Source organism: Pholcus phalangioides, unplaced genomic scaffold (assembly GCF_987345545.1).
Source record: "Pholcus phalangioides strain wild (caught in Gottingen) unplaced genomic scaffold, Ppha-v1.0 ptg000018l_1, whole genome shotgun sequence".
Taxonomy (NCBI): Eukaryota; Metazoa; Arthropoda; class Arachnida; order Araneae; family Pholcidae; genus Pholcus; species Pholcus phalangioides.
The window spans coordinates 9,796,854-9,822,789 of record NW_028301611.1 but is presented as its reverse complement, the minus strand read 5'-3'; the positions used below and the strand labels follow the sequence as shown (position 1 = coordinate 9,822,789).

The 25,936-nt window shown below is 34.0% G+C and overlaps 2 protein-coding genes and 1 long non-coding RNA gene across 4 annotated transcripts; 2 read left to right on the top strand and 1 right to left on the bottom strand.

Annotated features, from left to right (window-relative positions):
* The first annotated feature begins 544 nt into the window (after nucleotides 1-544).
* On the top strand, nucleotides 545-11,051 carry LOC149071692 (uncharacterized). Its single transcript, XR_016194572.1, has 3 exons — nucleotides 545-632; nucleotides 3,711-3,744; nucleotides 7,455-11,051. It is a non-coding gene; the product is annotated as an uncharacterized LOC149071692 (long non-coding RNA).
* Nucleotides 11,052-12,159: 1,108 nt separating this feature from the next.
* mRpS16 (mitochondrial ribosomal protein S16) lies at nucleotides 12,160-16,429 on the bottom strand. Its single transcript, XM_089247781.1, has 3 exons — nucleotides 16,318-16,429; nucleotides 13,231-13,473; nucleotides 12,160-12,360 (listed from the first exon to the last, which is right to left on the bottom strand). The coding sequence occupies exons 2-3, from the start codon at nucleotides 13,469-13,471 to the stop codon at nucleotides 12,239-12,241; spliced, it is 363 nt and encodes a 120-aa protein (XP_089103907.1). The 5' UTR covers nucleotides 13,472-13,473; nucleotides 16,318-16,429; the 3' UTR covers nucleotides 12,160-12,238.
* Nucleotides 16,430-16,641: 212 nt separating this feature from the next.
* On the top strand, nucleotides 16,642-20,251 carry LOC149071690 (cytochrome c oxidase subunit 6C-like). Of its 2 annotated transcripts, none has more exons than XM_089247782.1 (4): nucleotides 16,642-16,778; nucleotides 17,133-17,308; nucleotides 18,329-18,420; nucleotides 20,156-20,251. In XM_089247782.1, the coding sequence occupies exons 2-3, from the start codon at nucleotides 17,136-17,138 to the stop codon at nucleotides 18,393-18,395; spliced, it is 240 nt and encodes a 79-aa protein (XP_089103908.1). In that variant the 5' UTR covers nucleotides 16,642-16,778; nucleotides 17,133-17,135; the 3' UTR covers nucleotides 18,396-18,420; nucleotides 20,156-20,251. The 2 variants fall into 2 exon arrangements, with proteins under 2 accessions (XP_089103908.1, XP_089103910.1); XM_089247784.1 differs by having other exon boundaries at nucleotides 16,664-16,746.
* The last annotated feature ends 5,685 nt before the right edge of the window (nucleotides 20,252-25,936 follow it).

Genomic DNA, 25,936 nt, shown 5'->3' with positions numbered 1-25,936 from the left:
TTCTCAATACCACCAAACCTTTATTGAACCAGTGAGATAGCGCATATTCATGAGTGGATTAGTTTCGTAAATGATTAAAATTACAATTTTTTTTGTTTCATTTTGTATTGATTTCACGCAAGTAAGTCACAGCCGTCCATAATGCATGAGCGATTATCGATCTCGGTTTTACGTTGACTCGAAGCTTTAGTTTTTTATTTAAGTTTTTGTATTTTTATTTTGTAAAGCTTAGTTCCATGCATTATTGATAGACTGTATGTGAATGTTATTCAGCAAGAAGAAGAGTCTCCTATAGCTTGATGAACATGGTTTGTTTACAATAACATCAGGACGGCTTTAACATCCTGACTAAATATTTATAACCACAAAAATTTCTCTGAGTATTTCTCGAATATTACTGAATCGAAAATAGTTTTTTCATTAAACCAGTGCGATAGTGCGTTTTTACGGGGTAATTAGTTTTTTAAGTGGTTACAATTATAATTTTTCTTGTTTCATTTTGCATTGCTATCACGCAACTAAGTCAAAGCCGTCTGCATTTATTAGCGTTTATCGATCTCTTGTTTTTATATTAACCTGAGGTGTATTGTATGTGCGTGGGTGTGTCATTTGAGAATCGAAGCTTTACTTTTGTAAGTTTTAATATTTTTATTTTGAGAAACTCACTGATTCACTTTAATATTGTTTCCATATTTCCCAATGATTATTATGAAAGACTCTGTTGATCATTTTTAATGTTTCTCATGTGGATACACCTCACTGTTATTGATGCGTAGTGCATAGGCGTAAAGTTGCATTGGGCGCATGAGCACGAGTCACCCCTTTCCCCTATATTTTTCACAATGTGTAAATAATGTATCATTATAATCAGTATGTAATTGATAATTTTTTATCAATTCATAATTATAACTATTGAAACATTAGGACCCCGAATTCCATTATTATTTACAAGCAATTCCAATGTTTTCTATAAGTTTTTGCCTGTAGGGCAGTGTTTTGTCCTTCCCGCCACATTATTTACAAACATAACTGAAAAACTTCTATTTAAAGTATTACAATCAGTGAAAAATATACTGATTTCAGAAATATCAAAACATTGCATGACTTGCTGAGTAACATCCAGAAATATTTGAAAAGTTTTCATATTTCAGGTAAGATTATATATATTGCCACGTAGCAGAGCAGTGGAGAGGGAGCTGGCCTCTTACCGTGGAGGTGTGGGTTCGGGCATAGATATCTACTAACACAAATTCCCTTTAGAGATCCTAAAAATCTCTCCGAAACACGTTTGGATAACGTTATTCAAAAAATATATATACAGTGATACCTCGGCTAACAAAGACGAATCATTACATACATAAAGTATGGCTCGAAAGCGTTATGTGAGTTTTTACTGTTAGAAAATTTAAAAAATTACGGTGTCTAACTAAAGCCTAAGCCGCTACCCCCAGGGCATTGTTTAAATAAAGCCGGGACCCTTGTTTAAATAATAAATCGATCAGGGTATAAATAAAATACGGGCACTGTTTAAATAAAGGAAAATATTAAAGGTACAACCTGAGAGACAATAGAAAAATCTGACGATGTTGGTTTCCGTTGTTTTTATGCTGGCGATTGTTTTTCCAGCGCGATATATCCAATAATTAATCCGATCCATGCACTACATTGTGAAAATCAAACTCTCAATAACAAAAAAAATCTCATCTACCAATGGTTTTCAAAATGCCGCGGCTATGGTGATGTCATTTGGAAGAAAAGGGAGGGGAGAGAATGAGTTACGACAAAATGGCAGTTGGAAGTTTCAAAAGACGCGCTAGGAACAAGTGAAAACAACAACCAGTGTCATCTGGCTGTATTTTTTTTATCAGAAAGAACATTCTAGAACAGCGACAACCCAGCAGACAACGGCAATGCAAAACAACCAAGCGCGCTGGCGCCATATCGTCAGAAAAGAGTTGCCAAGTTGGCATGTCCCTTATACCGAAACTGTTCCGTTCCAGTAAGCGTAGCCTTCATATTATTATTGAATGATTATCGAGGGAGCTAGCGCTTACCTGCTGCTCGGACAACCCTAGCTGGAGGCTGACAGGGCTTCAGTCTAGGTGAGCCTGGGATAAATCTGATTTTTTTCAGTACAAAGTCACACACCATTGTTTATTAAACAAAATGTCTTTGACCATGCATTCCACTTTTAAATAAATTGTCCCACATTTTGATCCAGGATTATTTTACCATTCTTAATTACACCAGGTAACTTGTTTCATAATACAGCTCTTATTGATGAGCCATCGTTACCGTGACCCTCACAATATGCAGCAGAGCCCTTCCACAGTGAATTTATAGCATGAGAAGACGAAAAGGACAAGAAACATACTGGGCTGGAGCTCCTTCATCACTGCCCTTGTAAGGGCTGTTATCATTGCTTACACTTTTCCCATAAAGAGGAAGTATAACAAGGAGAGTTTTATAAAGAAATTTACTTCATTTAATTCATTTCTGGTTCATTACAGAGCCGAAAAGTAAGACGCTAAGTTTTTCCTTTGTCTTTATTTAACCGTTCCAAAAAATTTTTTTAGGGGGGGGGGGCACCAGAATGTAAACTTGTACCCTTGTGGCAGAGTAAATCCATGTTTCTGGTCCTGTCCGTTCTTTTAAGTTTTCTCAACATCTTTATTGTCAAAATATGGCTCAAAAGCGTTATGTCATGTGAATTTTTACTATTGGAAAAATTAAAAAATTATGTTGTGTCTAACTAAATCCTGAGCTGCTGCCCTCCACCACTTAAGTCACTTCTGATGATCATTCACCACGCCATTACTTACGTTGGGACAGATTTTAGAGCACTTCATGACTTAAAATGTTTTTAACTACTTAATCACTCATGTGAAGGGGCCTTCAACTGAAGTAGACCAGGGAAAATTACCACTGCTCATAAATTTGTGAGAGCTACTACATCTATTTGTTATGTTTAAAGTTTCATTCTTCTCTGATGAAATTAACAGAAATTGAAGACACATGGGTGCAAAAACCAGACAGTTCCATTTTTTCTTCATTTTCACATATTCCTATAAAGGAAAAAAAATCCTCTATTGATTGGTACAAGAATCATACAGCTCCAAGCAATGGCTGTAGAGATATAGAATGAAATGATGAATCTCTCTAATTACAAGAAGTACAGATGACTGGAGACCAAGCAAAGATAATTGAAAAGAAAAGTCACATTCCTCTGTGGGGAACACTGTGAACAGTGTTTTTACGAAAGAAAATGTCCTCTGTAGCTTAATGGTAGAGCACGCTCTCAGAAAGTGTGGGGTTGGTGGTGGTTTGATTCCCCACAGAGGAATGTGATTTTTCTTCCCATTATCTTTGTTTGGTATTGTCATCTGTACTTCTTATAGAGATATATGCTAAAGGGAAAAAAATAGAAACATATGCTAAAGAGAGAAAAGCTGTACTGGTGTCTCATACGACCCTCATACTATGAATGCTTATAAAAATACTGTCCACTCCCGGAAAAAAAGAAGTAATATAATACATCTTTTTTTATTTTTATGAGCTTTTCCAATGATTTAAACTGAAAAATTATAAGATTCAATATGAGTAAGTAACAGTGCATTAAATTATGTGCTTTGTAGCATTTGAGAGTATGAGATTCGTTATCTATTTTGTTATGAGTTTAAAATTTTTCTTCTTTTACTATTACTTTATAGGTGATTTGTCTTTTGTGAAGCAACTGTTGCAGAGGTGACTATGCCCTTATGCAAAAAATCTTGCTCCAATCTTTGGCCTTTGTTGCACTCTTATTTTGAAGAACAAATATCTCCTGGCTGAACATTTTTTGTTTAATTTAATTTTTTTGTTTTGCCAATTTTGTTTGGTTTGTTTCATTAGATTTGCATTGAGTTTGCAGTTTAGTTGTTCGTTTTGCTACCAATTGTGAGGTAAGATTTGAAAAAAAAATGTGTACTGTGAATATGTGTGGTTTTTATTTTCTTTTAAAATTTTATTTTGTTTGCTTGGTTAGCCTCTTTTGTTGTACTATGATTATATTTAGCAACCCATAGAATTATTGTACCATTCTTAACTGGCATTGTGAAAATTTTGTGCCGTTGGACTCCAGCAAGTCCATTGCTGTGCCATTTTGACAGCAATCTTTTCTATAATTTATTCTGTATGCATATTCTTATACTTATCTGAAAAGATGGGAAAAAAACAGTCTCTCTCTCTCTTCTGTAATATAAATTTGAACAAAAGCTGACTCTGTTACTGGCAGTTGATTGACAGGAGGGGGAGCAGAGGAGGAAAACGTGTTATCTGGCAAAAATCTCTGTACAGAACTAGCTGGGCTCATGATTGATTCTTTCTCAAGGGAGGTGGCAAGGTGAACGATATGTGTGTGTGTGTGTGGGGGGGGGGGGGGGTGGAGATGACCCCACCACGCCAGTTAAAGGTTAAAAATGATCTTGTTCCAATAAACTAAACAAAAAAAAATTATACAAAATATCCCATAAACTTCAAGCAGGTTAAAGTGTTTACAGCCGTAACCTTTATAATTGATAGTTTTCAATTAAAATAATGAAACAGAATTTATGACGTTTTTCTTGAAGCATTCATAAACTTGATTGCATGCGTGTGACAAAGAAGGGGACTAAAATTAGTTGTATCTGAGAATTTCTCTCATATTTGTCTCCTCTACATCATTGAATCCAACAGATTCCGTCATCAAAGGATTTAACTATATCTTCAATATTTGCAAGCCTATTTCCTGGATTAAAGTTAAACTCCAAGTTGAATTTTGCAGGTTGGAATCCTTAAAATCAATTTTTAAAAATCCTGTTACAGTGAAATCGCATAAATCGAAAGATACCTGTATTTTTTAATTCATTGAGTTACATTTAGGGTTTCCCTCCTGAGATTTACCCAGTAATTTGTCTAACAATGGGAATCTAGAATAAATAAGCCACTTGAATTAGGTTTTTAAAATTTCATTTGAATTCATTTACCAACCCTTTTTAGCAGCATTGACAAGATATCTTGTCTCTTTGAAAGCTTCTTAGCATTGACAAGCCCAGATATTTTGTAAAGTTGATTTTTGAGTGGAAAACTTTTCCCTATGCCGCTATCTTTGCACCTGTTGAAAATCTGAAGAAAGCCTACTCCAATTAACCCAGTAGCACGCGCGATACAGGGAAGAACACGAAAGTGCACAAGGGAGTGCTTTGCACCCTGCTAATAATTAATTTCTTCTGAAACACATTTTTATTTAAATGTTTGTAAATATGAAAACAACAAAATCTTGAAAACAACAATTTAATTAAAATGGAAGAAATATTGGGAAAATACCAGCATTTATTAGATATGAAAACTTGCATTATTTCACACACTGCGCTCAAAGACTGATATGTTCTTGCTATACTTGAAGCAGCTAATTTTTGTTTTTCTGCCTTTTTCTCATGCACACAAAAAACGTTTGTATGAAGTCTTTAGCTTTTTTTGTAAATGGTTTGCAAGCTGAAAAATTTGTTCAGAATCTTCATTTTAGTTCAAGTGCTTTTACTATTTGGGATCCGATTAGTTGAAGGGCTAAGGTCTTTCTAGATGAAAGAGAGCTTTCATAGTACATTTGCAAAAAATATTATCATAGGCTATTTGAAATTTTAACAGTAGAATATATGGAACGCCAATTTCATCCACCAAGCATCTTCACAAGAATTTTCTTAGAAGATCTTGCAATAGCTCTTAGGACATATATACCAATCTGACTCATTCATTGATTTTTCATCCGTAGAAACATCTTCAATTTTTTTTGCAAGTATTTAATCTCATCTTTGTAACTCAGATTGAGAGTCATTTTCATGCAAGTAAAGTAACAATAGGACATGCTGGGGGGGGGGGGGTGTTTAGCACCCCAGTAGCTGCATTCAAGTGACCAAAAGAGGAAATTTTGCATCTGACACGTTCCCCTACTAAAAGATTACCTTAGAAGCAACTACACAGGGTATATACTATACCCCTAACTATACCCATTTTAGAAATGGTAAAGTTAGGAAATTTGTGATATACTCAGGTGGTTGGGAAACACACACTTGCGCATGCTCGCGGGTTAAAAAAGATATGGCATTTTGTGGGGGTCTAATGATTTCTCCTCTTTTGCTTAAAGGGTTAACTGGCTACAACTGAAAGGTTGCTGTAAGTGCAGAATGTGAAGTCTTTTTGAAAAAGCAAAAAAATCTAATTTTTCTGAAACTAATTCAATGAAATGCATGTCAAATTATTTAAAGAATTGTTCTACAAATATTGAAATCGGTCCAAAGGGAAAAAAAAATGTTGATTTTTTTTTAGTTTAGGTAATTTTTCTAAAGAAACTTTTTATAAAATTACATTATTTTCAACAATATTGTAGATTAGTTTACACTTACGATTATTCTTCCAATTAATGCGAATGAGTGTAATATCTTAATTATAATCATTTACTAACCACAATCATTACTAAATAGTATTTTAGGCTTAAAGCACTATTGGTGATCTGCGAGATACATTACCCCCCCTAGGCACATTGAACTGTTTTGGAGTCAAACTTTGGGTGAGAAGAGATTATTTCTACAAATCAGTGTATATTAGTTACTAATTTTTTTAAATAACGAAACTATATACATAATTATTAATGATATTAGTTAATAACTTTGAAAAAAAAATATTGCCAGGGAAATTTCAGGAATTGAGAAAAACCTGGGAAACATCAATCCCTAGTTACGTTGCCACTGTTTTGATATAAAAAAAGTCGCAATTTTCTTCCAATCTATTTGAAATAGATAAACATTCAACAATTTCAAAAGTATTTTGTGACTTCACATTTATATATGACAATGACCAGTGTATAATTTAAAGCAAACAGTAGGGCTTTGACAAGAAGTTGCACAGTAGCCAAAGTTTTTTTCTCCTATAAGAAAAACTCCAAAAAAATCCCTTTTTCAACTTTTCCGGTCACAAAGACTTGACAAACTAAAAAAATATTTAGGTGCCAGCTCAATTTTTTAGGAGTCAAGCATGGTATTTTACTCAAGAAAAACTGTCCTAAATAATGTTTTCTTTTACTTTTTGCATGTTAAAAGACGCGCTGTAATGAAATTAGAAAACTGGGCGTCTTCCTGAGACTCTTAAAAATTCACTCCAATTTAGCAACCACATTTAAAAAATTTATATGCCAATGCCAATTTTCCAGTCGCCATGGTGACCTGGTGCCTGGGATTTGTTCAGCCCTATTGGTGACTGATCACTTTCAATGTCTGTCGGCATACTGGCACAAATTCCACACAATGATGCCGATTTCTCGCATTAACTGAATTTATTTGACCACTTGTACAAAATGTTATACCTAATACATTTAAATAGTGTAAGATAATTTGTCATTTTGTATTAAGTGGGCTTGACTTTATATAAATATGTAATTACAGATGTATCCAACCAAAGAAGAGTTCATGACCAATGCAGCTATCGAAGAGAAGTTCAACAGCTTCCAGTATTGGAGAGAGCCAATACAAGACGTTTCATTTGCTGAGCTGTGTTTGCCATCGAATGAAGCTGTAAAGGAGAGTTGCAATGTTCTTCCTGTTTACGATTCCTTTCTCTACTGGAGGGAACCGATTCCAGAAATCGATGAAAATTTCCTGGAGTAGTTCCCTAATTGTTCTGATATGATTATTCCTAGTCTCGGCAATGCATGTACATATTTTTTTTTGCTGCGTGTTAGTCACTGTACTTTTTTTTGTGCCTAGTTCCTATTGTATTTCACTGCTACTTTTTTATAGTATGTAATTTTTAAAACATAATGGGTACTAGTTGGTCATCTCTTGTTACATTTTCACAGTCACTCATTGGTTTATTTTTTAAAAGGAATAGGATATCATTGCTTCCATTAACGTTTTATGTGCTAATTCTAGTTTAAATGTTTCATTTATTCTATTTATTATTTCTCTGTTGATCTTTTTATCTTTCTCTCATGACATCATGAAGATTCTGTTACCAGTGATGTTTATCTGAGTTGACTTGATATGGCCTTTTTTTGAGGAATGGTGGGTCAAACTGTGTTGTTCCAGATGTGCACGTGTAACTAAAATTGTACCGCAAATGAATTAATCCATGCGAAACCTCTCCTAGTAAAACTATGGGATACGAAACAAAAGGCTCCACATTTTACAACATTTGAATGTCCTCTTCTATCACCAAGCCAATGTGACCAGAGATGACTGACAAGTGGGCCATAAGATATCTTGTTGATATATATATTTGTGTGTATATGAGAATGTATGTATGCTGGATGTATTTTTGAACGTGCAAACGCTTGTGATGATGTATGCACCTAGAGTGCCTTTTCAAGGAAGGAAACTTCAAGCTTGTGTGTCTGTATTGAAATTCGTTTTAACTGAGTTGCAAGTCTGAAAATAACTATGAGGTTTGCTTGGCGCTTTCAATTTAAATTAGTGAAAAAAAAGGTTATCTGATGTGATTTTTAGTGTTATTTTTTTTTAAATAAATACAAATCTTGATATTATAAATTGAGTATGAACTAGATTAACAAAATGTGCTAATTTAGGGTTGCACAATTTATACAAATACTAAGGTCACAATAGGCAAAACGCCCAACGAGGTGGCTGAAAAAAGGTGCATGTCAAATATAACTAAAATACAGCAACCCAAAATAAAAGTAATTATCCCGAAAAAACTAATGCAGACTAAAATTTTACTAATAATTGTACATTATGAACCAATTATGTTGTATATTAGCTTGTCACCATCTATAAGAAGTGGTTTCGTTGGAAACATGTTGAGCTAGTAGGTGATATATATTTCGAAATAAATTAATGTAACTACACAGCAGTTCTATTTTATCCCTATATTACAGATCATTGCCAATAACCTCTGAAATTTTCAGTTGCTTTTATCTTAACTGGAAACCAGTGAAACCCATTACACAAAATATATTGATGTGAGTTAAAGAGAAGTTATGAGCTTTAAGAGACCGGTGAAGCAGTCAGAGTATAATTAGTTGGAAGACTTAAGTAGTTTGAATAGAAAGACAGTTTACATGATGAATCGCTATTGATTTTATCTTAATTATAGTGATGCAATTTTCTTTCCTTTTTGATGTTTTTAAATTTTTTGTTGATTTATAATTGAAATTGTGTGAATCAAATTAATTGAAGTCCTTTGATGTGTGATCAGTTTATTCAGGAAAAGAACACTGAACACAACCATTTAAATTTTTTAAATTCATTTTCTGTGGTGCAAGAGTGTGTTTAGAACAGCTATTCAAAGTGATATTAAGAGATACGTCGTATGTGCCTGAATGTTTCTCAGCAATCAAAGTTCTTTTTCTTTTGGTTCAGATATGTTCAACTACAAACATGATGCAATTACATTAATATCATGAAGCATGTTGCAGAGCTAGGTCATAAATTTATAAATATTTCTTTAAGTTTGAAAATTGATAAATTGATAATTATTGCCATTATTAGTTACATAGCTGCCAAGGCTCTGGGAAATTCCTGAATTTGCACTCATTCTCCGGGGCTCCTGAGAATTTCTTATATCTCACATTCAATCTGTGATTGTAAAAAAAATTTTACTTTTTTTTTGGGGGGGGGGGGGAATTATTATTCCTAAAAAATTTACCCCAAAAAGAGCTGTTGCTTTCATTTCCCTCCTCCAAAATCAAGTTACCATTACGTCAAATCATGAAATAAGTTGTTTTTTTTGCAGGGTTAAGACAAAGTTTGCCAAACTGCCAGCATCAGTTCAGCCACTTAGGAGGTGACTTGTCTCTGCTATGACCTTATGTCTGCATGCCCTGTTTTTGGGGCAGATGGCAAATTCTTTGTTGATATGATTTGATCTAAGTGTAGCAATGACAGAGGTGATTTTACATTTTTGGTGATGATGTCGACTAATTGGTAGTGGCTAGCAAAATGTCCCATTTTTCCAAAAGAGAAAAAATCTCCACGATTTTACTTTTATTTACGAAAAAAAAAACTACTTGGTGTGTTTTTCAAAAATCCTGTTCATATTTGTTTTTGTATGGAATTTGGATCTGTGCAAAAATCTTATCCTCCAAAGTTGGCAGCTATATAGCTATATTTCTTTTATTGATTTTTTTTTGTGGGAGGTTTCCACTGCCTGTTATTTGCAATTTTGAAAAATCTCTCTCAAGACATGTTTATTTTGAAATATCATCTTGATAAGAGACTGTATGAAGACTTCTCGAGGCTGTTTAGGCATCTTCTTGTAAAGTCGGAAGGCACATGTCTTAATGAGAGAGTTTAGTAAAATCTTTTTCTTTTCTCTTCGTTGAAATTGAATAGCTCATTCAAGCAAAAAGAGAAAAGATAAACGTTTATGTGTCTAAGGAATTTGATGGACACAAATGTGCAAGTATATTTTTGTCTGTTTGCTGATACCTAATATTAATTATTACTGCTGAAATAAAAATTCAGCAGTAATTGATATAACATGTAAAATTTTCTTCTCAGACATATATATGTTTCTCTTCTGGGGGCGATGGAATGTTCCAGGGGGAGGGGGGTTGAAACTATGGGAAGTTGGAATTCTTTTTTCATTGAAAAATATAATTTTTGATGCACGAGTACATAAAAACATGTTTAAATTAATGTATACAATGTTGTCAATTCGAGATCACTTAGCTTGATTTGGTTTTAATGTGCATGAACTTAGTATTGATTCTGAAATTTATGTTGTACTATTGTTTTCATTGGTTTTTTTCCAGTCTTATTGGATGTCTAGTTAGAATCAAATGCTTAATGGGTATTTATATTGTTTCATTGCTTTGATCCTACTTCGATTCACTGCAATTACTGTTGATTTATAACTATTGTGATAAAACTTTGTAACTATCTAAAACATAGTCTAAAATGCTAAATATCATTTTGTTGCTTGTTCATTAGCTGTAAACAATATGAAAATGCTTGAGAATTTTTCAGTTCATCCAACATGGTTTATGGTTCAACTAGCAATAAACTCACATTTTCTTCATTTCATTTATATTGGTCTCTTATTTGCTCATGAAGTCTTAAAATTTTCATTTAAAAGTAGCACAGTATTTGTTCACAGCTTTCTGATAGGAATAACATCTCATGGGAGTTAACTGAAATTGCTGAGTGGTCACCCCATTAAAATGGTTCTCTGGAGAATGCTGTGATTGTGCATAGAACAGGTTTTGAGTAATGTGATTATTTTAGTCAGTTTAAATTGATTCACAATTAAAAAAATAGTTATGGCATTCAGTAACTCAACTCTTCATACTGGATATTACAGAAAAATAAGTGAAACATTGGTTTAAGAGTGTTTTGCAAGGTGATAAAAAGTTTTAAGCAAATTTTCACTTGATACGTACCAGGAGTAACACATATACCAGACTCCTAAACGAACACTAGTATATATGAGGCTTTTCATATTTGCCTGATCTGTTGAGCATCATGTGGTTATAACTAAAGTAAACACACACAATGGTTCTCTTACTCTCAAGTTTCCAGATGCTGTAAAACAGTAACAGTTTAAGTCAAAAGTAAAGAGTTTGAGAGAGTTGCAACTACAATCTGTTAGGTAGATGTATTCATACTACCAAGGTAAGTGGCATAGACAATAGCAGATGCAAATGTTATTAGTCATTCAAAATAGCTCTGTCTACAATGGAAAAGGCATTTTGTGGTATTAAAGTCAGCAAAATAGAATCCATGTACATGCTGTGCAGCAACATTTACAATCTAAATAGGGAAATCAAGTTGCCCTGCAACCGAAGCATGAAGTGAAGACTTGATATATCCAGGGAAAGAGTCTCCCGTGACAGTTTTCTCATAGGGAAAAAAAAGTTGGAAGCAGCACTAGAAGAGACTAGTTATGGGGGTGCATGTGCTATCACCTTTTGCCTCAGTAGCAAAAGAAAAAACTATGAATAAATCTACCTAAAGGGCAGCAGTTGTGGTTTGTCTTCAATTGCTACCATTTTACAGCATCTGGAAACTACACTTCTTCATGAATCATCCTGTATATTGTGTAAAAAAAAGGGGGATTATGCCTTGATTTCCTTTAACAAGAAATATCAATTATTTTCATTCCATAATTTCAAAGAAAAGAAATAGGTTATGATGACGAGAAAATTGTTTTTATTGGCTGATTCTAACGGTATATATATTTACATGCCACAATAGCCTAATGCTGCTGTCTATTAAGCAGAAGTTGCAGCTTCGTTTTTCTCCTTTTCTTCTGCTGCTTCTTTTATTCTTTCCTCTCTTGTTTTCAAAGCCAGTCTCAGAGAGTGTGGGTGAATAGGAAGAATGCCAGCTAAACCTGTGTATGAATAAAAAATATATTTTTAAGTTAATGCAGTAGCATAATTAACTGATACAAATGAATGGAAATATTGCAACTTATGCAGATGACACAGTGATGAGATGTTTCGGTTAATGACCATATAAACCTCAAAATAGTATGACTATAATTTCACAATGGTTAAAATGCAATAAATTTACTTTTAATCTGAATAAAACTAAATTCGGGCATTTTTACAATGGCATGAAAGCAGGGCAGTAACATAACAGAACACGAGTGATATTAATAGCATTTCATGTATTTTTTTTTATTATATTAATTTTTTTTAATTGCATTGAAAAAACTGCAAAAAAAAATGTATTTACACCTTTTTTGCCATTTAACATACAAATTCTGTAAGGTTCATATTATCTGAGGTCAGTCAGGTCCACATAAGGACCATACTCTAATATACAGCCATGCCCTCTTTTTTTGTCATACCAAATTATTTTATGCACACAAAAGGTCATTAGAGACAATTCTACAAGTTAGGGACTATTCAAGTATTACGTCAGCAGATTTTTAGCCATTTTTGACCCCCCCCCCCCTTCAGCAGCTTAGAATATTTCATATCTTAAAGAAGGGTGGTTGATGACGTAAACAACCTTCAAACCCCCCTTGTCCACAAAATTCTGTAAATCTGGAACACCCCCCCCCCGATGCTGACATAATACTTGAATGACCCCCCTTAAAGTCAATTTTGAATAGCTATGGATCCATTTTCCGTACCAAGATTCAAAACCTAATCCAAATAAACAGTGCAGTTGACTGCAATATTTAATAATAATTACGAATGAGATTATTAACAAAGGTAGAAAAAAAAATCTATAATTAAAAATTTGTTCTCACCAAGTAACATAGATACATTAGTGTTTGGTCGTGCTCCCTGAGCGATCCAATATTGAAACCTCTTCACATTCAACGAAATAAGCTCTTCGTTTCTTTCATTAGGCATAGGATCATAAACTCCTAACTGTTCGATACCATCATACACGCATCGTTTCTCAGTCTCTATCACAATGATGTGATAGAAAGGTCTGTTTCCACAACCTTTACGAAGAAGCCGTATCATGAGTGATGGTCTTGGCATATCTATATATAAGATCAGAATTTAAGAAAAGAATAATCGGAGTTAATAAATGTTATTTGCAAAGCAGCAACAAGAAAATATACATATATGCATACAGTGACAACCTCTTTTAACGGTCAACCCCTTCACAGAGAGATGCACTCACCTCTCTATTGCGGTGAGTATTATTATAATATAATTTTTTTATTTTAAAGGCTTCCTTTTTTTGTAGAGATGAATTTTTTTTGTGCTGCTAGTATATACTTTAAATGTTTATATAAGACCTTTAGACACAATTTATTTTTATATACACTCAGTATAACTAAACCAGAACTGTAAAGATTGATAGAACTTGCCAAAACAAACAACTTCCACCATACAATATGGGATAGGGAAAGCAAGCAGTGAGAGGACACTTTCTCTGGAGTGGATGAAACATCGCTTTTTGCAGAACATATCTTGATACTGCTGCATTTGAATTTATCGAGTCACGCACACACGTTTCAGATCTTTTTTTTGTTCGTCATATATTGTATCGCACATATCATTTTCCCAATATGTAATTTGTTCTCAGGATTACATATGGATTATCTCAGTTTGTATACAACTCATATTTTTATTTTAATTAATTTTTTGTATACTAGCCGTTATAATTTTAAACCTACAATCATGTTTTTATTTAACCCAGAGGGCTTTTTTTGCCTTGAACGTTGTATTATTTAAAAAACAATGCAACGATGAACCTCTCCGCTAATTATACATAGTACAAATGACACTGGATACATAGCAAAGATAATTTTGGAAAGCGAAGTCATATTCCTCTGGATTAACTTCATGTTTAATTCCCCATAGAGGAATGGGGGACTTTTCTTTCTGAAACTATCTTCACTTTGTATTCAGTCGTTTGAACTTTGGTTTTAAAAGAGAGTCTGAGTTTATATTCCAGAGAACATTTATTTATATATCAGAAGGCATGGTTGTTTATGAGAGTCCTGGTTTTTATTATTTTCAATCCTGTATCTGGTTTAGGATGTTATATTTTTAATCTTGATCCCTTATTTCATTGCTATTTTTTTGTTAAAACAGCCATAGCGTTATCCCTTTCTTGGCGATTTTATTCTTTGGCAAGATAAGCACAACGAGAAATCTTCGAGAGTGAAACAGAGTCATGCTTTAGGACATAATTCTTGCCACAGAAAAAAAATCACCAAAAGGGATTATAATTTAGTTGTTCCATGATCAATTTTGCGAGGGCCAAAACTTGTTTTTTGTACCAGGTCACAAGAAAATACTTAAGATCATCAGTAAAGATATATAAACCCTAAATTAAAAAAATATATATATCTTAAAAAATTCAGGATGGTAAAAAAGGGCTAAGATTCCATAAGCTGGGTTGCACCAAATTTGGTGATTTCTGATTTTGCCAAGTTCTTGCTCCTTAGCATCATGGAATTTTCTTGCTCACCAAACATCTTCAACATCATGAAAATCAAGATTGCCAAATTTTTGCAAGCAAGAACATCACGAGAAATTCTGTAACCCATAAAATTATTGGCCACTGGATTTATCAACCCATTACATTAGAATTTCGTGTTTCTATTCCAGTAAATCCAATGGCGACCAAATTTCTTGGTGGGATCGCTGTTTGGAATCATGCTAGAGGCAGATTTCATGAAAGAAACTATAATTCCTTTAGCAGGTATCATGCCGACTTCTGTAAAGAAACTGAAGCGTTTTCTCATCCAACTGAAGAATGTTTATCCATGAAAAAAGTGAATGCAGGATGACGAACAGGGACTAACTTCAGCTTATGCTCAATAAACTAAATTTCAATGGTGACAAAGCACCATTAAGAGAGCCAAGACGCTCGTGATATAATGACGCTGGAGACAATAAGGAATGAAAATGGTGTAAGAATAGATAAGTATAGCATATTGGAAACAGCTTTGGTATAAGGGACACGCCAAATTGGCGACTTTTTTCCGTCCATAAGTTGCCATCGTTGGCGCACTCTGGTTCGGTGTTGTTCTGCTGGGTTGTCGCTGTTCTGAAAAATTCTGCCAGGCGGCGTTAGTTGTTGTAGCGCGTCTTTTCAAATAGCCGTTCAGCCATTTTTTGACGAGTGTTTGGATTACATTTTCGTCGCTGGTCAGGTTTTATTGTTCTCTTTTTTTTTTCATTTATTTAAACAGTGCCTGTATTTTATTTAAACCCTGATCGATTTATTATTTAAACAACGGTCCAGGCTTTATTTTAAACAATGGCCCAGTTTTATTTAAACAACGGTTCGGGCTTCATTTAAACAATGCCCGGGTTTTATTTAAACCCTGATCGATTTATTATTTAAACAACGGTCCGGGCTTTATTTCAAACAATGGCCAGGTTTTATTTAAACCCTGATTGATTTATTTTTATCCACAGTTTTATCTTTTAAACAATGCAGAGCTTCTTTTTGTTTATACCATTTGTTGTTATTGTTTTCTATGCTGGCGATTTTTTTTTCTGGCGCACGTAGTGTCTGGCGGCTTTTTCTCGGACCGTCGGACATATTTCGCGTCGGAAAAAAAAGTCACCAAAAATCGCCAACCTGTCCCTTATACCAAAGCTTTTCCAAAACTTATCACCAAATTTGGCGCAACCCAGCTTTTAGAATTTCAGCCGTAAAGGAGTATTCCTGAGCCATTAATAACTTCATTAATGAATTTAATTAAAAACGCAGTTGGCATTATATTAAAAAGATTATCATAGTAAATATAAACCTGAATACTCTGACGAAGTAGAGTTTAATGGTACAGGTAAAACCTACGTTATCACTAATTCACCCATAGCCTTAATTTTATAAACCACTCAAAAACCGATTCACTTACTGAATGGCTGTAAAAAAAAGTATGCCAGTAAAAATATTTGTTTACTCGGGCTGATACAGATACAGATAGATTAACGTCCTCTATGACGGGCTGATATATGGACGGCCTGAGCTTGTTATTAATAATTAAGACGACTTTGACCAAATTGGAGGATAAAAATAACAAAAAAAAACCACTTTAGTTATTATTTTTTTTTTTCCCTTTCATAACTGTCGCTACCGAATTATTTTGTGATATGTAAATAACGATAAAAAAAATTTTAGTGAACGTTTCAAGATGTCGCTACAGATAAATATTTTGGTTTCATTTCTTTCCCCCCCCCCCGTATTTATGTGCTTCCTCATCAGAAATTTACCATATGAATATTTTCATGTCTGGCTGACCTTCCTTGTAAGAAAATTATTCGCAACATAGGCGACCTTGTTCGGGGTAACTCGTTTCATAATTTTCGTCTTATCGAAGTGAGTTGTGTAATTTAAATTAGTACTATTTTATTATAGGTTTTTTTTATTGTTTAGTATTAACAGGGTCGGAACTAAATACTTCGTCATCACCCGGGGCAAGCACACATTTTGTCGCCCCTGTGTATGTAGAAGCAGCAATTAAAGGGTGAATATTCGTCGCCCCCTCAGTCAATCGCCCCGGGTTACTGGCCACACATGCTTTCCCCCACCCTCCTGCTAGTTCCGGCCTTGAGTTACTGGAATGAAAATTTTTCTAGTTGCATTATTGCTATAGATATTTTTTTTTCTCATTGCTGATAATGATAAATAAAACGATTATATTATAATAGCATTTCAATTGTTTCATTCAAGGCTATGTCGACTTCTACGCAAGTCCAGAAATTACAGAAGCCTCAGATGAGAGGGATGTTGAGGCAAAGCACAAAATTACACATTGGTCTTGCCTTTGTCCTAGGGTTCGCTACTGCTCTAGCTTATAGGTATGGTGTAGCTGAGCCAAGGAAAAGGCGTTACGCTGAGTTTTACAAGTAAGTTTTCATGGTATTTAAAATAGTTGGGAGCTGTTCCAACGTGAAAATTCAAGCTTTTAACGATCTTTACTTATAATATGTAAAATAGATGGCAGCACTAGAAAAACACGGATTAAACATAACTCAGACAACAGGAATACCTTAGGGGACAACACTATTTAACATATGCTCCACGTTCTGACTTGCACAGATTCATTGGAAATTTTGGAGAGGAATGTTTACGAGGTGCATGTACAATCAAGTATATGTTTATGAAGTAGCCGTTTTTGACAATAAATTTGGAGCTTCATTAAAATATCAATTACTGCTACTTGCGATGGGTGGATTCCCAATTTAGGAATACTCTTTTGTTGAAAGTTTATGGTTATTTCGAAACAGTAATTTTTCACCAACATGGTTATAGATGGTGATGCTGCGCTGGCCTTTCTGTATCATTTCGTTTTCATCCTTTTTTTATTTTTGTGTTTATTTTTTTCATTTGCACAAGAACTCTGTTCAGTGAATATGCCATTCTTAGAGGCCCAGGTGCAACAAATGAGAAGAAATTCTCAAAAAAGAAATACGACAAGTGTAAAAGGGATTTTGTTTTTTTGTACTTCCTTTCATGCAAAAAACCTTAAAGGTTTTTTTTTTTTTTTGAGAAGGGGTGGGAGTCATTATGGTGTTTTCATATCACACCACCAGTAACCCTGAAAATAATGCCAAAAAAGGCTAATCTGTAAAAAAAAAATCACTAAATAGTGGTAATGCATGTATTGAGAATTCACCCTTATGTGAATGAAAATTTTGTGAACGAAGCCATTTACACCAGTTTTCAAACTTTAATCCAGACTTTCTTGAGAAAAGAAGGAAACTTCAGAATTGTTTCTCTTGGTAGTATGTTTTTTTCCTACCATGAGTGTTTCATGGTAAAGGTATTTACATGTCTTTAGTATCACTATGTACATCATGCTCGAATATTTTTATTTATTTGCATTAACATTTTGTAATGTTAAATTAAAACTTTATAAATTGCAGGACTTATGATGTAGAAGCTGACTATCAACGCATGAAAGCTCTAGGGTATTTTGAGAGAGAAGAGTAGCGAGATATTTTTTTGTAGGTGTGAGGTATGCAATATCTGTTTGGTTTTTAAATAAATTATTAGAAAATGCAAAACATTGTTTATTATGAAAAAATATAGTACAGTGAAACCTCGTTTATATGATGCGAGGGAGGCAGAGTCAAAATGGCGTATAAATATGCGAGTCGAATAACTGAGAATTTAAAAAAAAATAAGACTTCTTCTCTTCCCTACAAATTATGAAATTCAATATGTTCAATTGATTCTCCAATTCTGTTATAAAGAAATATAATTTCTTGAGATACGTCATACTTGAGAGTATTAAGTATGCAGCAAAAATATACCAAAATTTAGAGGTTTTCTGCATGAATGGGTCACGGCAAAAGAATGATTTGGTATCAACGTGAATGGAAAGAGGGAGAAAAAAAATATACACAATGAGAAATAAGTAACCATTGATGATGTCCTGCTGCCTTCCTCTTCACACGAAGCTAGACTTTATAAAAGAGTTTGTCAAAGCCATGAATTCATCTGGAAAGGGGTTTATGTACCTTTCAGAAAGTTTTGTCTTTTGACTGCAAAAATGAGGGAGTGTTTGTTGGTCTCCAAATTAGAGAACTTCACAGAGACACATATTTTTTGAAAAATGCCTGGCATCAAAAGAGAAAAGTGCATGGATTTGTTTCAAGAATGTAACACGAAACTTTCTAAGAAGTAAATGAGCTAACAACTATGAAGAATTGGTTCAATGGCTGGTAAGTGCGTGCAAGGATTTTGGATGCAACTTCCCTAAGAGTGAATTTCCTAGATTCACATCTGCATTATTTTCCCAGAGAACTGCAGTGTTGTTTTGGACGAACATGGTGAAAGGTTTTATGAAGATATAATGACCGTAGAGAATTCTGCATGAAGGCAAATGGATGCCTGCAATGACTGTTGTTAGAACATTACTCAAGAGAGCAAAAGTGATCATGCAAGAAAAAACAAGCCTTTCAAATTCTTGGAGAAATGACTTTTTTATATTTCCTATCTTTAAATTTTTTTTCTATAAAATTATGATATAATTCATAGGCTTGTATTTACTTTGTTTCATTTTATTTGTGTCCTATACAATTTTAAAAGTAACTAGTTGAGTGAGTATTGCATGCGTTTCCTATATAGACTCTCAGCATAGAAAAAAGTCAAAAATTTGAAATTGCCTTTAACTTGAAAGTTATACCTGACACAGAAACACATTACAGATTTGAATTCAGGAGGCAGATTTCCATAAGAATCAGGACTGTTACTCCTAAAAAAATGATTTACATTTTTATTTGTAGAACACTGTAATTAGTGATTGAAGTTATGGGGTGCAGATTGATTTTTTTTAAATGATTGCCGAACATTTTATTGTACATAATTTGATGTACTTAGATATATTTATTCAGACTTAAGTATAAAAAATTATTCTAACAATTCACAAAATTGAGAGAAATTGGATTTTTTAGGCTGGTTTAGGGAAAGATCTGGTCAAAGAAAGGCCCACAAAGTTAGTGTGTGATATCAGTATGACAAAAACCTTATAATCATCTGATTAAAGAGAATTAGTATTTAGTCTTTTCTTTGTGCTTTATATTTCTCTTAAAAAATCTCTGGCGTATTTGATATAAATTCAATTATATTCAAATCATAACTGAAAATTTCCATTTGCTTGCATGTGCTTCAGTTTCTTTTTTCACGTGGTACTATAAAATTCTAGTTTTATGAATTAATCCAAATTCTTTATTTTTCATCTTTTTCAGGCACACAAAGTTTCCAGTTTTGCTGTCATGAAAAAGTTAGGTTCTCTCAAGGTGTGAGATATGTAAATTTATTTAAAATAAAACCATTGCTCTAGATTTTTTTTATTTCATTCTTGTTGGAAGGGGGAATTATATACTTTTTCCTTTTTAAAGTTAAAATGATCCAATTCTCGAGTAATTAGAAAATTACCTATACTGTGACGCAAAGTGCTGATGACTTGATATGATGCGGAGTTGAATTTTGTAATTGGGAAATTCCACATGCCTCTGTGGGGAATCGAACCACCCTCCTCCTGCAATCTGAATCAGTGCATGCATTATACCACTACGCAACAGAAGCACTGATATTTTTCTTTCTTGGAGTATATATAAGTATAAAGCTGAACACAGTACTGAGCAGTGGACTCCTTGCTCAACTGTATTGTCCGTGGTGTTAGGTTCAGCGTTCATATGTGCTCCAAAGAAGAAAAATGTCGGTGCTTTTGTTGTTCAGTGATTCTCTCAACCATTTTAGGATCACGGCTTGTTAAATTAAAATTAAGGCAATAGGCATTGCTTTATTACTTGCATGTTATTAGTAGGATTATTAACTAACATCACAGTTGTTAAATAAAAAAACCAAACTAATTATTAGACATCTTAGTCTATAAGATTTGTAATTGTTTGGATTATCTTGCAGTATGATTCTCGTGGCCAGGCAGTTGAGGAACACTGGTGTAGCACACTTGTTGGGATTGCAATAGGATTGATAAGTTTGTTTTATTCTCTGCTGAGGCATGTACAATTTTTCTTCCAAAATTCATCTCTGCATCGTATCCTGTCATCTGTAGTTTGCATCAATAGTAGAGAGTCACGCTATCTTCTCTGTGTAATCTTAAATGATTTATCATTTGAGCAATTGATCTGTCATTATCTGATGGATTTCTGGTTGAATAATGATCCTTTGAATTTTACAAATGTTTTAATCAAAGGAATGTAAATTTACCACATGAACAAATCTGTTTTAAGCATTTCAATTTTTTTTTCATGTCCGTTGGTTTTTTAAATAAAACTTTTGAGCTATAGCGTCTATGATCATGGAGAATGGATGCTGTTCCTGTGTGACTATTTGCCCGACACTACAATTTAATTGCCCTTGAGAGGTTCCAAAATAAATGGTTCGTCAGAAATATTAATATCAGAAAAGACTCTGGTGTGCTTAACATCACTGCATGTACCAAGAAGTTGTCCAAGAGATTCTATGATAAACTGTCCGAATCCAAATTTCAACATCTTGCTGAGATATCATCTTATGATAGTAGAATGAAATACAGATTTTCCAGACCAAAGAAATTTTCTGCACATGCCTGCGATATTCTGGGCCTATGAATAACTTCAAAATGGGGGAACAGTGCTCTTGAAGTTAAACTAATGTTTTTCATTGTTTGTACATGTGTGTGTATATTGTTTTTCGAAAAACAAAAAAAAATTATGCGTAGTATAGCATGTTCGTGGTTTTTACCATCATATTGGCCCTGATAAGATTCATTTTTTCCAAAAAAAAAAAAAGAAATTCCTTATGACAATGTGACCTGCTTTTGGTTTTCTTTTCAGTATATTGATGTTGATTTCCGTTTTGATCCTAGTTAGTGTATATATATGAGACTATATAAATTTAGCCATAATTAACCACATTTCATTCAGTTTATGTTCCCCTGGGGATTACTCCAGCCACTGGTCTGATTGATCAGTGTGATTGTTATTTTTCTTGAAAAAAAAGAGAGCCCTTTTTCAGCCGCTGTGGTGGTCGAGTGGTTATAGTGACGGACTCGCGATGCGAGGATCCGGGTTCGAACCCCACAGTGGTGGTTGGCTGAAGTTGGTTTTCTGTGGTTCCCAACTTCAAGGCGCAAATGCGAGCCGATCTCCCCGTTAAAAAGTCTCGCCACAGAGAGCAACAGTCCTACAACGATAAATCATTCAATCATAACACTTCACTCATAGTTAGAAAAAATGGTGGCAGATGGCAGCACTACACATAAGCATTACAGAGAAACAAAAAACTTCACGTCCAGGTTTCACTACATGTACACGTACATTCCCACATGTACCGATTCGTTGGGGGTTCCGTGGGGGAGGGGGGGGTGTGGTGTAGCAGTAGTAGGTAGGGCCTCCAAAAAATCCGGGGATCCATGATGTTCTTAAGTCAGCCACCTCGTTGGGCAATTTGCCTGTTGTGGCGTTGTATTTGTATCAGTGTTAGGTGAATCTATGTATTCACCCATGTAATGTTTATAGTCGTCATGACAAAGCACATTAATGTTATAGGAATCGGCAGAGTAAGGATGAGGGGGTTTGATTGGGTTAATAGTGCCCACAGAAACCCTAAATTACCAATTATGGTTTAAATGGATGCTGTACAGTTGGTATGCTGCCTTCACATGCTAAAAGAGCTTGATACCAGTGACTATTAGGGTGGATTCATATCTACAGACACTCACTGTGTTGTGTCAGACACAGCAAACATTCTTTAACATAAAACCAATAAACATATTCCTATCAATCATATCGCAGGCACAGACAGACATTTTTATGTTAAAGAATGTTTGCTGTCTGACACGGCACTGTCTGCTGTAGATGTGAATCCACCCTGAGTCGTCATACAGATAGGTTGGTTTCCAAACCTTATGATGTAAATATGAACTGACATTATGTAACATTCAAAATAATCCATCAATTTCCCTATCACATTCATAATTTTGAAAATCTCTCAGTTACCATTGAACGGCATATGTTTCTACAAGATTCATGTTCAAAGTGTCAGATCATACATGCTCAATTTGTGGCTAGCTGTCCATGGTAATTAAAAAATAATAAAAAAACATGAATATTTGTACCTGTGAGCCTCAACAATGTTTGATCAAATTTCCCAGAGGTTTTTTTTTTGCTGGTCTCACAACTGACTACAGATTAGCAACTTTTCAGGTTCTCTGAACAAAGCTGTATCAGTGGTGGTCAATCTTTTTCTAGCCATTACAACTCTTTTTTTTTTTTAATCATTGCTCCCCCCATATAGGGTTTCCAAATGTCCTTAATTTCAGTGAAACTTCCTGGTTTTCCTGTAAATTTAAAAATCTAAACCATTTTGCATTCCTTTAAAAAAAAAAAATATTTGTGAACATCATTATGATAAAATTTGTGATAAAATCATTACACTGATTCGTTGTATGGGCTTCAAACTTATCAATACCCTGTAAGCTGCAATACACTCTATCTACCCCAGAAGATAAGCCTTCATTCACATATGAAAATTCTTTTCTACATAATGATGTCTTACGATATTTTCACCTTTTTAAAAAAATTTTTGGTCAAACCTTCGTCTTGGTCAAGAAAAGGTAACTCACTCCTTCTGGGCCCATGAGCTATAGGTTAGATTAACTGGCAAATTAATTTTCTCTCTCTCTCATTTGCAGTTCAAATTTAAAACTGCAGCAAGTCCAATAGGGGTCCACAGAAAGATGGTCCTGACTTGATATAGCTCAAAATTGGTCTGTCTGCCATTATGTGCTTCATTATTTTATTGAAACTCGTGTATAAGTTGAGTTTTTGTATTCCAAAATTAGGGGGGATGTTTGACTTATGCATAAGTACAGTTGAACGCCATTGTAATGCTACTGAGAATTTTGGTGTTATGAGTTTGGCATTATATTGGATCATGGTTGGAATAGTGTTTCAGAGAAAAGCACCATTATGTAAATTCACACATTCATTATGAACATAGCGTTAAATTACATTATTTAATGCTGTTTTTTCCAAAATTTCCTCCTTTTTCGAATATCTCTGTGAATATTGCACTTGGAAACATGGGGATTTTTTGTTGGCATCAGTAGAGACAGGGCAACAACTTTCTTATTGGAAGTTAGAGCATATGGGGACCATCTAAAACTTTAGATTTTTATTTCTTATTTAATATAAACACACTGTATTTTCACTCTCAAAACTGGTACAGGGTGATTTTGAACGCCTGTTGAGCATTTTTAAATTGGAATCATACCTCTACGATGGAGGGTTGATGAGATAAAGGTTGTGCTAGCACTTAACAGAACACCCTGTATATAAAATTGATTTTCTGTGTATGTTCTCTATACAAATCTTCAATTTTAGACAGATCTTTGCTAAATTTAGCATACGTACCAATCAGGACCCGACATAAACGATGGGATACTTTAAAAAGTTGTCATAACTGGGCAAAAAACTGTAGAGAAACAATGCCTTTTGGAATGTTTACTTTGGTTTTACCTTGGTTCCTTAACAATGCGTTTCAGACATGTGTATGCCTTTACAGTGGTTTATTACATCTTTAATACTTCCAGTATACGGGAAAAACCCGGACAAGCGGCAGGTATTTTATAGCTAGTTATTTAAAAGTGTTAGTGGCATTAGTAGTTAGTGGCATTGTACGTGCTTTTAGTCTGTATTGGTTTTATAATAAATTTCTTGTTTTTCAGATATTGAAAGAACTCTCTTTAACATGATAATGACAGGAGCAAATCGAGAGCGATGATTTCTTAATGACCAGGGAGAAGGCGGGTAGGGTGCTCCGAGGGGGGCTCAAATTTCATCCTTCAACATCAAAAGGGCACACTAAAATGCATGCTTGCCCCAGTTGACAAAGAATCTAGTTGCAGCCTTGACTAAATGTAATGACCACCCATACCACTCAAAATGTAATGACATGCATTACTGAAAAACTTATCTTGACTATGTTGAACAAATTGGTGCAGTATGCTAATTTTACACTTTCCATTATCAATTAATCCATATCTTTGAATAGTTTTATTGTTTAGCTTCAAGGTCCTTATACACATTCAGGAATTCATGAGAAATGTACTTTCCAGAGTACCTCATTCTTAATTTTTTAGTCTTTGGCTCTAAACCAGTGGTTCCTAACCGGGAATGCGGCAGGACATTTTTAGGGGTGTGAGACGGAAAAAAAATTACAATATGTTGACGGATTATTCAGGAAAACTGAATTTTTATATTTCTAAAAAAATATGAATCGTACCAATATTTTAACTTTTTCTTGCAGAAATGCCATATGAATTTTGCATTGTAAGTTTCTTTTTCGATTAGTGATGGTTATGTTTTCTATTTTGGTTGAGAGAAATACCATTATTTACTTAAACTATTTCGTGGTTTATGTACCTCATGTTTTATTAGCATGTGCTTCGATTTGATACTATCGTGAACATCACTCAAGAAAAACGTAAAAAAATTCAGTCAAGTGTCAAAGCAACATTAATTTATAGTTGTTGCTGGAATCAATAAGTGAACTATTCAATGATTTTTTTTTCCAAATCTCAAAAATGTCAGAAAATAGTAACTTTCTTTTTAGTTTCGTTTTTTAATTAATTTCCAGAAAATGACAAAATTAAATATTACAGAAAAAAAAAAAAAACATTTTCTAACAGTGAAATGAAAAAGAAATTCAACTCCTTTCGAAATTGTCAGAAAATGACACTTATCCAAGCAATAGTTGGTGTTATATCAGGTTTTTTACATTATAATCCCTATTTGGAAGATTCGTTCTCTGAAAATTTATGGCACTATAACGAGGGGCCAGACAATGGAGTTTGACTGTATATACAGGTATTCCTCACTTAAATAAAAAAAAACCTTTCCCTCATCTTTCCCCTATCGACAATGAGTTAATAATAGTACAAATCTGTTTGTGTAACGATCATGAGAAATCAGATTTAATTTTTACATAAATATTGCACGTAAATAATTACGTCCAAAATT

What these genes read in the sequence shown, in the direction of transcription:
- mRpS16 (XM_089247781.1), bottom strand. Translation starts at nt 13,471, where the DNA reads ATGCCAAGACCATCACTCATGATACGGCTTCTTCGTAAAGGTTGTGGA. An exon ending in TAATGTATCTATGTTACTTG is followed by an intron (nt 12,361 to 13,230) that starts GTGAGAACAAAT and finishes ATTCATACACAG; the next exon opens with GTTTAGCTGGCATTCTTCCT.
- LOC149071690 (XM_089247782.1), top strand. Translation starts at nt 17,136, where the DNA reads ATGTCGACTTCTACGCAAGTCCAGAAATTACAGAAGCCTCAGATGAGA. An exon ending in CGTTACGCTGAGTTTTACAA is followed by an intron (nt 17,309 to 18,328) that starts GTAAGTTTTCAT and finishes TATAAATTGCAG; the next exon opens with GACTTATGATGTAGAAGCTG.